Below are 11,960 nucleotides of genomic sequence, written 5' to 3'. Positions count from 1 at the left end.
TTTTAATATTTTTACGATTGACATTTGTCAATATATATGATGGACATATATTTTAGTTATTTTAAAGTGAAGACAAGGCATACAATGTACTAGTTTGACGTGAATTGAGTAGCACCTGAAGATGGCATTTTTATGCCGAAACATGTAGTGAGAGTGAGAGAAGAAGATAGATAAGTGTATGCACTGCAAGACGGAATAAACAAATCATGAACTTAAATCAGTGCAACAGGACGCTAAAATATAACATTGTACATACGGTTTGTTACAGTATGATCTTGTATGACCATATTGTTGGCATCGCATGCACTGTGGGATCCCTTTGGCCTTTTTTGGAGGTTCTGTTACAATTGTTTGGTTTTGTAGTCTTGCTAGTTTGTAGATTTCTTTGTTGTTAGTGGCAGGCTCTAAATCGACAAAAAATACGTTAAGTGGTTCTTTGGTCATCCGGCTTCTTGCATTTATGATATTTCTTACTTTGTGTCCTTCTTTATTGAGTTCTTGTTCAATTTCTTGTAGGTTAGTTGAAAAATGTAATGTTTAATGAGTATCCTGAAGGCACGATTTTCTTTCAGTTGGTATGTATTATGAATGATATTCTTTTCACGTATATATTGTACAAGTTTACGATAGGTGTCTGGAGTATGACAGTTAATTTTTATAGTGTTGTCTACTAAGGTTTTGGTAGTGTACTGTTCTATTTCAACTATGCTGCTCAGGTTATGTACCATGTCTTGATAGTTTGTTACGCCAGATACAAATATTGGAGGTGGTTTCTGGATTTTATTCTCCATTATTTTGGTGGTGGTGTTTTCATCATCTTCTGCATTTAGTTGACTATATTTGTTTGTTAAGGTTATGTTTTGACTGACAGGTTGATTTACCTTCCTTCTTTTTGTGTTCTTCACTTTTTGCCACATGTTTTCATTTGAATCCTGGATGGTAGCATCATCTTCACTAGTTGATGACATCCTATGATAGTACTGTTTACTTTTTTTTGTTGTCTGTTGGGATGGTTGGGTTGGTTGCCTCAGGAACCGTTGCTGTTGTTGATATCTGTTGTCATCCTTCATGCCAGGCTGACTCATTGGTTGATCGTTGCAATACTGCTGCATGTTGGCGTTAATCAATTTGACTATTAGATAACGTTTACAGAGGTCACCTCACTACAACTTTCACTATAAAGCACGTGCCTCACGGAGCGTTGTCCTATACACGTCCGCTCTGCTCGGCCGTCTCGATAGAACTCAAAATATAAAGGAGTCACTCAATGGTATGCTTTGGCAGGGTTTGCATCCCAGTTTACAGTTGAGACAGCTGTTGATGCTGATGTAGCTTGATTCAGTGATGGCAATATTGCAAGGGCAAAAGCTCTGAACAAGATGGGAATTGTTCCTGGAGTTCGGCGTGTTACAACGTTGCAGAAACTGGATGAAGCATCAGGACAAAAAGCGGTGCCCAATAAGAGAGAAGAAAGAAAAGAAAAAGCAGCTAGAGGGCAAGATGATGAAGAGAAGCAAAAGGAGGCAGATTATGGAGCAGGAGAACACTAATTGCATCAAAGAAAGTTCAGAATACAAAATTATAGCATGAAAATGCAGCATTTTTGTTTTTTTGCTTTTTCCCCCCTGCAAACTTCAGTTTTACTGATATAATGTACCTTTTCTCAGAAACTAATCAACCTATTGACTTGAAATTTTTTGTGGTTCACTGTCATGTGTACTAGAAGAATCTGAATCATTTAGAAATGTAATTTTGAGAAAAACATTTTTTAAAAAAATAATAACAATAGAAAATTATATAATTTGTTTAAAATTTTTTAAATTTAGAATGAGAGGCAAGATGCAATTTCTAAATGGTTCACTTTTTAAATACTCTTGTTTTCTAAATGTAAAAAAAGTTTCAGACCTGGATACTTAGTAGTTAATGAGAAAAGGTACAATGTTTATCATAATGTGTTAAATTATTTATAACAATTTATTAACGATTACAGACTATAAGTACAGAATAAGATAATTCTGGATGTGGTATATCAAAAGACTAGACATTATTGAATAGGTATGCAAATTTTTGTGAAGATAACATGGAAACCTGATTTATGAGGCAAAGTTTAGTAGAATGTGTGATTTTTATAGCATTGCAGGTTAATGCCCCCTTAATCACAAACTTGTGCTACTCTGTTGATGCATGCCTATTGCCTGAATAGTGACTCATCCATGTGAGGGTTGTGTAAGTTGGCAATATGAGATTTAAAGGGTGTATAAATATAGCATGAGTTGACAATGTGATGTATCTCTGAATAACCTTATGTGTAACCATTGTTGTTATTGCTGTTTTTGGATATTCTTTGTGTTTATATGACATGTTCCACATCCTACAGTCATTTGACTAACTCTGGATCAAGGAAATGCAATGTAATATAACAGTAACAGTGATCACTCATCCAGGTTCTACATTTGTAGTATTTGGTGGGTCAGTTATCAATACAGGCAGATTGCTGTCTCCGTTCATTATACTTTCCTCCCAATTTGTAATTATTAATCTTATTTTGGGCAGCTGGGGAGGGGGGAGTTGGAATGGAGAGACTGGTCATGTAGAAGTAATTAAGAGGATTGGCATTCTGACCTGTACAGGCGACTCTGTGTTTTCACAGACTGCTGACCTCATCCAAACTTTCTTTTTATCACCAAAATGTCCTTCTGAGCCCTCAGAATCCCTCTGATGACAGATGCCTGAGGAGCAGCAGGATGCACACTCGACTGCAGCTGTGATGCTGAACCCCTGGTGGTGTCTGGATGTCTGCAGCGATTTGTTACAGATGTTGCTGGCATGAAAGCTGCCACTACTCACTGCAATGTTGGTCACACTGGGTGGAAATCCTGTGGATCTGCATGACCTAAGAAGAGATGAAATTTTGTAAAATGAGATCGTTAATTTTTAGCAGCATGGCGAAAGATATTGTTAATTTTTAGCAGCATGGCGAAAGATATTGTTAATTTTTAGCAGCATGGCGAAGGATAATATAGACAATGGCAACCAAAAATACTTAACTCACTTAACAATATATACTTAAAATGGAAATGTTTCGTTTTAAAAACCTGTCATTGTGTCACATATTTGTGTGTGTAAGTCTAGCACTGATTTTCATGACACTGTAAAGATACTTAAAGCTACTGTATCTGAGTTTATTACCGCGATAACTAGGAACAGTAGAGCCTTCTCGGATGTAATGCAGTGTAATTAGGTAAAAACTCACTGACCTTTTTGGAGGATGTAGCACTTCCACTTTCAGGGTAAAAGTGTAAGCCAAGCAAGGAACCAACATGAAGCAGGCAATAAGCAGTGCTACTTTCTTGTGTGGCTGATTCATTTACCCTGTAGATGGAGGAGACAGGTTCCTCTGTAATGTCAGGGGACTTCCAGTGGCATTACATCCCAGAAGATTGTGGTTGAGATACTTAGAGCATCTGGAAGTTGGAATAACAAATATTTATATATGCAAAACTGTACTCATGAAAGTGATGTTATATGTTGAAGTCAACCCCTCCAGATCTTTCCAGCTAAGAGATCAACTTCAATGGCAGGGACATTTTGTGACTGGTTGCTGGTTGCTCATCTCTGGCCTGAAACCTACAGCAAGTCAGTTTGCTGCTGTAACCAACTGAACAGCTTTCTGTCCTCGAGGAAGAGAAGTTCACTGGAAAGGGTGTAATGCCTAGTGAGGCAGGAAAGTAAATAAATGTGAAAGTCTTTGCTGTACTTTCATTCGGACATTACGAATATTAGCACACACAGACTGATGGATGGACAGATGTTATGATATAAGTCTCACTTTCCATGTAACTGGCATAAACAGGATAACATGGACCAGATATATCAGCTAAAACTTAAATTATGGAGAATATCCAGACACCAGAAATGCTCATTTAGTCTGCTATGAAATAACAAAGTCATATAATGCATTTAGATGTGCATCGGTGCGTTACAATGCTACATGTCTTGCTCATCTGTTCCTGCTTGCTTTACTCATCATTACAACACCAGTGTGGCAAACACAGTGGGGAGGGGAAGGTAACAAACCAAAGAGTCAAGAAGATATCAGAGAAAGATAACAAATGCAGACAAATTTTACTGCTTAGTTAGGGATGTACTTTGGAAGTGAAGACTGACGAAGGTAAAAACAATGCATTGACTTAAAAAGAACAGCATGCTCATTGTGATGCATGGGCATGGACAGAGGCAGCTCGGATGCTCAGACAAGATTTGTGAGATCTGTAGACGAGAGAAACAGAATAAGATAGAAAAAAAGGAGAGAATTTGAAGATAAATTACCAAAGAACAGATGAAGATGATATTAGCATGTCTTCAGAGAACAAAGACAATGGGAAAAAAAGGTTGCACACAAAAAAAAAAAGTAAATGTATGCCTGTAACAGGCCTTGAATGCCCATAGGGTTGTGAGATCAGGTAACAAAATGAGGCAGTTGTTTCTGTCCAGGTGCGAAAAGCAAGTCATAACTTGCTAATAAATCAGTCACTCTTCCGAAATGACTAAGAGGACCATAGCGTCCCGTGGAGAATTGTAAAAGGTTTGGACTGTCACAGAACATGAAAATTTACGATTGCTGGGTCACAAAAAAATTTTAAGAAGTTGTTGATCAGACGGGAATCGAATCTTGGATCACAAGCTGACTAGAGCACCGAGCAATTGGTGAGGCTTGCAAACAGTTCTGGTATTGCTTTGTACTGTTCTCTGCCCGTCGGTAAGGCAGTAACATGTGCCACTGTCAGATGTCAGACCACCGAGCAATTGGTGAGGCTTGCAAACAGTTCCGGTATTGCTTTGTACTGTTCGCTGCCCGTCGGTAAGGCAGTAACATGTGCCACTGTCAGATGTCAGACCACCGAGCAATTGGTGAGGCTTGCAAACAGTTCCGGTATTGCTTTGTACTGTTCGCTGCCCGTCGGTAAGGCAGTAACATGTGCCACTGTCAGATGTCAGACCACCGAGCAATTGGTGAGGCTTGCAAACAGTTCCGGTATTGCTTTGTACTGTTCGCTGCCCGTCGGTAAGGCAGTAACATGTGCCACTGTCAGATGTCAGACCACCGAGCAATTGGTGAGGCTTGCAAACAGTTCCGGTATTGCTTTGTACTGTTCGCTGCCCGTCGGTAAGGCAGTAACATGTGCCACTGTCAGATGTCAGACCACCGAGCAATTGGTGAGGCTTGCAAACAGTTCCGGTATTGCTTTGTACTGTTCGCTGCCCGTCGGTAAGGCAGTAACATGTGCCACTGTCAGATGTCAGACCACCGAGCAATTGGTGAGGCTTGCAAACAGTTCCGGTATTGCTTTGTACTGTTCGCTGCCCGTCGGTAAGGCAGTAACATGTGCCACTGTCAGATGTCAGACCACCGAGCAATTGGTGAGGCTTGCAAACAGTTCCGGTATTGCTTTGTACTGTTCGCTGCCCGTCGGTAAGGCAGTAACATGTGCCACTGTCAGATGTCAGACCACCGAGCAATTGGTGAGGCTTGCAAACAGTTCCGGTATTGCTTTGTACTGTTCGCTGCCCGTCGGTAAGGCAGTAACATGTGCCACTGTCAGATGTCAGACCACCGAGCAATTGGTGAGGCTTGCAAACAGTTCCGGTATTGCTTTGTACTGTTCGCTGCCCGTCGGTAAGGCAGTAACATGTGCCACTGTCAGATGTCAGACCACCGAGCAATTGGTGAGGCTTGCAAACAGTTCCGGTATTGCTTTGTACTGTTCGCTGCCCGTCGGTAAGGCAGTAACATGTGCCACTGTCAGATGTCAGACCACCGAGCAATTGGTGAGGCTTGCAAACAGTTCCGGTATTGCTTTGTACTGTTCGCTGCCCGTCGGTAAGGCAGTAACATGTGCCACTGTCAGATGTCAGACCAGTCGGACGGCCTTGTGACTGTTGCAGTGAGCTGCATAACTGGTTGCAGTCACTCCCCTATGATGTGCTGGTTATCCTTGTCAGTGCCCGGAAGTTTAGGGGAACGACATTCAAGTTGAGAAATTAAACTTTACTCACTTATTGAAGCGAAAACAATGTGGAATGTGGATTGGAGGAGCATCCAAACACTGCAATGGTTGTGGAGGGCTCTGTCTTTTGGAACAAAGCGCCGTTTAGTCAGCTGAAGTGCAAAAGACGTTTCAGAAGAACATATTACCTCCATCTTCTACCCTGAAGACGAAGGCGACATATTCCTCCTAACCGTCTCCTTTCTTTCAACACATTACACGGCGTTATATCGCATAAAACAGAACTCTTTAATACAAAAACTCTGCCACAACACTTGTATATTGCTTTAACCGCCGTGTCTACCGTACATATTGGTAAGAGTATGAAGTACATTTTGTATTATATTTCGGTGTTCTCCAGTAGGTCCGCGGAGAGAAACTTGTTACTTAAAGCGAATAATATTCGTTCACGAACATCCAGGTTAGTCAGCACTGCTCGCGTCCTGGATAAATCTTACGCTCCGAACTGACGTTCCTCTAGTTTCTCTCTCTCTAACATAAGCACGAAACACACGTGTTAAACAAACAGTTCTTCCAGCTTGGAGTGAATACATTAACATGTGACACACTTGTCACCAAATTTTAATTATTCTTCAACGAATGACCCCTCTGTTCTTCGCATGGATCTAGTCCCCAAAGCATTCCGAGCGAAAAGATTGCTAAGGGATGTAACAGAAGTGTCCAAATCATTTTAATCAACTCCATGCTGTTGGTTACAATTGTTAATGTAAATGTTTCAAGTAATTTAAATGTGAAAGAAATAACAATATGGCGGCTGATGAACTTTTGTAAGGAGATATCTTAGTTTTCCAGACAGCAAACAATCCTATTAAAAATACAAAAGTCTTGATACGGCTACCAGGAATATTTTTGTAGTTATTGTGTCATTAAAATGTTAATGTGTCTGTCTGTTGAACTGTATCAGGCCCCACAATATCTGACGAAAGAATTACTGTTCTTTGAAATGTAAATATTGCAACAATGGGACTAAGACATATATGTCGCTTAAAACGCATCCTATTAACAAAACCGTACTGAAAGCAGCCTGTATAACTTCACTGTTGAGGCATGACGCGTCACACAGGAAGTCAGGAGATCAAGGGGGCTGTGATTGCTGCTTCTGTAAGCTGTATTGTTTTAAGCACTTTGCGTTGCGTGAAAGTTAAATATATTTATATTGTGGTCTTATGGGGGCATAATTCCATAGTATGCTAGGTGGATATGAACGTTTCGGAGAGATTTCCTGTCTCCATATTCACTGTAGGAGATCACAACCTGCTCTGTATCGTTGTTTGTGTGGCGAAACCAGAATCTAATATCAGTGTGTATTCGTGTCAACCATTGCTACATCCATCCCACATAGCTCGAGGCTTTTATCTACAAAAAAGAAGGTCTCACAGATACCGGAACTGAATGTAGGAACAGTGCAACTTCTGAAGGCCGCTTCTGACAGCCTTGAGTCTCGTGTATGACAAATATTTGTTCAGTGCAGTGAAGTTATGTCACAGATTACGGTTAATAGTCGAGATTCGTTTCATTACATCACAGCGTAAATAATTTTAGTTAGAAATCACTTCCGGCCGACGCAGAAGAGCATCAGGACGGTATGCACTTAACGCGGCCTTAGGCCTAGCAGTTGCACCCTTAAATGGGTCTTCACACTTTTTATTTACCGAAGTTTCGAAAACCCTCCTTGTCTCCCAACACCGGTTTTGACGTAGGTCGCAAAATGAAAACCTTCTCCCGACTGGAAATCGAACTCCTTATCGTAGAGTCGCAACCAGCCACAGACTAGGCTGCGCTTTCCCTCACAGGAGCGGGGTAACACAGTAACCTGCATGATCAGCAGAACCGGTGTCGGAACTTTGACTCAAATTCTCAGATACGTTCAAGGGGAATTCCCCGTACTTGAAACGCAGCCGTTCCTCTCAGCGGCGGGATTCCCACGAGGAAGGAAACACGACTCTAAGTCACGTTGTATATATACAGGGCGTTTCACGACTTTAGGGCATAACTGGAGGAGGTTATTTCCTAGGTCTTTGTGATCAAAAATGTTCATATAAACATGTGTCCGATTTTGGACGGTTACGGAGTTAGACCGTTTTTTTCATTCTCGTACACGCCCTCGTGTGAACCGCGTCTGTCAGCTGGCGGGTCGCTATCTTTAGTCAGCTACAGACAGAGCGTTCTCGTTATCTTGACACTAGAGATGTACCTAAGGCGTGGTGGGTTGGTATGTCCGGCGCGGTTCACAACCGAGCGGCAGCCTGTGTTGCGGCCGGCGGTGACATTTTCGAAAATCAGCTTTAAGCACCAATCAATTCAAATTAAAGGTAATTTCACGAAGTTAACTGTACATTCATACTTTAAATGTATCATGTATTATGCTGGTTTATTTGTTCCGTTTATTGTCAGTAATCGTTACCTTCTATTCTGAGTTTAAAACGGTCATAACTCCGTAACCGTCCAAAATCGGACACATGTTTATATGAACTTTTTTGATCACAAAGACCTAGGAAATCACCTCCTGCAGTTATGCCCTAAAGTCGTGAAACACCCTGTAAGTGTGTGTGGAGAAGGGAGCTGTTTCACGATTCTGTCACTGTCTATGTAGGACCTGATGTTCCCACTCCGATGCTTATGAAGATTTATATCTTCTGGTTATAACGCCGTGTAGTCTGGTGAAAATAAACCGACGTTTCGTAGGAATACATCGCCTCCAGCTCTGATTGTTACCTGATTCAGGCTGGTTCTTTCTTGGCTTATTATTCGATCCTGAATATAGAGGCAGCATTCCTCCGAAACGTCGATTAACTTTCGACGCACTACACGGCGTTACAACCCAGAAGGTATAACTCTTCCCGGTTTCCAGATTATATTGTGTCAGATGGTTGGACGACTGGTAGATGATTTTGACGGGAGCGGCCGTGGACTGTGAAAATAACTTTCTGGAATTTTCCTGGGAGGGCTGAGTAAAACGATGAAAAACTTGAGGATAGTTGAAGAAAGCAGTCTTCTGGGATTTGGCACCGTGTATACGTTCCTCCGAAACGTCGGTTAACACCACATATACACGGTGCCAAATCCCAGAAGACTGCTTTCTTCATAGTCACCGCCGTGAAAGCCTCAAATCTTACATTGAGGATAGTTGCTGTTGCTGCCGAGATTCTAACCTGGCATTTCCAAGGGAAACTGCTCCCAAGAATTACTCATTCAATGTAGCTTAAAGGCCTTGGTTCACAGCCCTTGGAATGGACTTGCCTGTAATGAGCCAGTAATCACGCAGAGAAAGTTATATAATTTCAGTCACCTTGGTTTCCACATGTAAGCATTCCAGACTCGAGGCCATGTTGCAACATTCTCAACGAAACTTGGCAAAAATGCGCACGCTGACCGTGCGTCATCAGGTTGTTGTCGTCACATGTTGCAGTCTGCGTACCGCTGAATCAACAAAACAACGAACTGTCCGGCAACGAGGCCTCGCGCCAGCAACGTTGTCTTGCAGTGTCCACTCCATGAGTATTCACGACAGGTCAAGTCCCCGTTACCGCCGTGGTTACTTCCTATGATAAACGAACTTACGCGAACCAATTTTTACAATAAGAAACTTAAAAAAAATGTTCAGTTTACGTTCTTCAGACTTTCTTCACCCGCATATCGTGTCTATTTCGCGGATACTAACAATATTTTAATGTAGATATGTTACATACAGGAGACGGTTTATGGTTGACTGTTTGTGGGTGTTATTGGTGGGAGATGGTGTAAACTTCGGCCTCCATGTACCATTCGATAATATGTAGGACTGTAAAGAAATGCGGGAGAAAGCAGGGGGAGGTAATAGCGCGAAAGATTATAAAAAAAAAATCGGTTGGATGTTCCGTTGAGTTCACAACGGGTGTTACAAAAAACTGGAACTGTTCCGAGCAAAAGCCGCAGAGGATAAATAAAATTCGTGTTTTTTGTCTCATGCCATTTTGCGGTTCTCTGCACGAGTAAATGGTATTCCAGATGGTCTGGTAACTAGAGAACTGGTGAGCTGATTTTGGTAAGATTCTTGTCTGTTCCGCCAATTTCACGCTGTTTCTAAGAGGGGACCAGAAATTGTCGTCCACAAATTGGAAACTTAAAGGCAATATCAGAGGGCGCGCGATAAAAATTACTGACCCGTGCTACATGTCCATTCCCCAAATCACTCATCCCTCGCATAAAATGAAGAAATCATGCAGAAGCGATCTGTTATGGGCCAAAGTTTCATGCAACATTCTGTGAGCACCAGTACTGTACCGAGCGCTGTAGCTCTGAACTGGCCGGCACATCCGTTATCCTGGCTGAATTCCTCACAGTTTTCCTCAGTTCTTCTTGACAAGATCACTACCGTTTCCTTCCACATCCATTCTTAGGCATCATTTGTCTCTGGCGGCGTCGTCAAATAGGTAAAAATAAAACACTCCCTGTAACAGGCCGTGGAGACCCATAGGGTTTTGAGCCGTCGAGGCTTTTAGAGATGGCGGGGAGGTAGGTTGGGGGCAAGTCACGCAAGACCGTATGAGTTGATAGGAGCCCTGACTGCTTGTCTGCTGTTGCAGGTGCGTGACAGACCGCAGTTTGTCTCCAGGCAGCTCGCGGGCAACACCTGACCGGTAAGTTCTCCGTAACCTCGTTACTCAGGCGCACGCCAACCGCTGCTTGGCTTTTCAAGCGACGTTGCCAGTAACGCAGATTGTACAATGTCGAACGGTGGGGCGACATATTGACATGTGTCTGAAGGGACTGAGAAAACCACGAGAAACTCAGTGAGCGCAGCTGTCAACCGAACTTAGATTTCAACCACGGGTCTCTCGAACAGAAAGCAGAAATGTTTCCTAAGCGAATGCTCCGCGTGTGAATGTTTGTATGTAACAGGAGATTGGAGTTGCAGTTATTAAATATTATAAGGGTAATGAAACCAAGGGCGATGAGACGGATGGTCATGTAGCACACATGGGAGAAATGAGAAACACGTACAAAACATTGGTCAGATAACTGAAGTAAGGAGGCAACTCGGAAAACGTAAGTGTAGATGGGAAGATAATATTAAATTGGTGTTAATGAAGTGTAATGAGAGGGTCTGTCGGTCACGGGGGTCGCGCGGTCTGAGGTGTGAACTGTCTTCACTCGTTCGGCCGCTGGGATCATGGGTTCGAATCCCACTCGAAGTATGGATGTCTGTGTACGTTTACTGTGTTTGTGGTGTTCTGTACGCAGGTAGCGGCCTAGCGACGGGGTGATCCCCCCTCCAAGGAGTCCTACCGATTGTGTTTGTGGTTAAGAAACTCTAAAGCTGCCAAGGCCCAACAGAAGGCTGTAGAGCCATAACAACATCACAACGATGAGAGGGTGTGAACGAGGTTAATGAGTCAGGATAGGGACCTGTGACAGGCTCTTGTGAACACGGTAATGATTTTTCTTGTCCCATAAAGGGCAGGGCATTTCTTTAGCAACCAGCCGACCATCAGCTTGTCAAGGAAATGTTAAATAACCTCTTTTTGATATAATTAATTAAGTTTAAGTTATCGTGGACAAATTATTTGATTTGGCCAGGCCTTGTCTCAGAGCACCGTCTTCCTGGATGTTATGCCGTGCAGCCCGGCAGAACTTCACCGGCGTTTCGGAGGAACACACGTCCCTCATTTTCAGGTTCTAAAAGTAAGGCTTGCCGCATACTTTTTGCTTTGGTTACCCATCGAGGCTGAAAATTGAGGTAGTGTGTTCATTCGAAATGGTGGTGACCTACCAGACACCGACGTGTCATACTATCATGGCCACCGAAATGGAACACGGTCTTCAGCAGTATTTATCTCGGTTAAAGGCCGCTTAAACAATTGTGACATGGCCACTCAGTCCAGTACGGTTATGCTAGACACAGAATATATG

The 11,960-nt window shown here is 42.5% G+C and overlaps 2 protein-coding genes across 6 annotated transcripts in view; one reads left to right on the top strand and one right to left on the bottom strand.

Annotated features, from left to right (window-relative positions):
* LOC111866556 (b(0,+)-type amino acid transporter 1) overlaps positions 1-11,960 on the top strand; it is a 29,630-nt gene that overhangs the window by 4,383 nt on the left and 13,287 nt on the right. The window contains exons 1-2 of one of the 5 annotated variants that reach the window (XM_023855613.2): positions 7,151-7,169; positions 10,634-10,687. The exons of 1 other annotated variant lie outside the window; for it this stretch is intronic. The gene's annotated coding sequence lies outside the window, so the exon portion shown is untranslated. Of the gene's footprint in view, positions 1-7,087; positions 7,170-10,633; positions 10,688-10,731; positions 11,097-11,960 lie in introns of those variants that run through there. 3 more of the 5 variants (XM_023855614.1, XM_033752311.1, XM_023855616.2) reach the window with 3 other exon arrangements.
* On the bottom strand, positions 2,667-10,244 carry LOC111866566. Its single transcript, XM_023855632.1, has 3 exons — positions 10,212-10,244; positions 3,258-5,976; positions 2,667-2,893 (listed from the first exon to the last, which is right to left on the bottom strand). The coding sequence occupies exons 1-2, from the start codon at positions 10,242-10,244 to the stop codon at positions 4,678-4,680; spliced, it is 1,332 nt and encodes a 443-aa protein (XP_023711400.1). The 3' UTR covers positions 2,667-2,893; positions 3,258-4,677.

This window comes from Cryptotermes secundus, unplaced genomic scaffold (genome assembly GCF_002891405.2).
Source record: "Cryptotermes secundus unplaced genomic scaffold, Csec_1.0 scaffold575, whole genome shotgun sequence".
Taxonomy (NCBI): Eukaryota; Metazoa; Arthropoda; class Insecta; order Blattodea; family Kalotermitidae; genus Cryptotermes; species Cryptotermes secundus.
The sequence above is the reverse complement of the archived record's forward strand: the minus strand, read 5'-3'. Positions and strand labels throughout refer to the sequence as shown.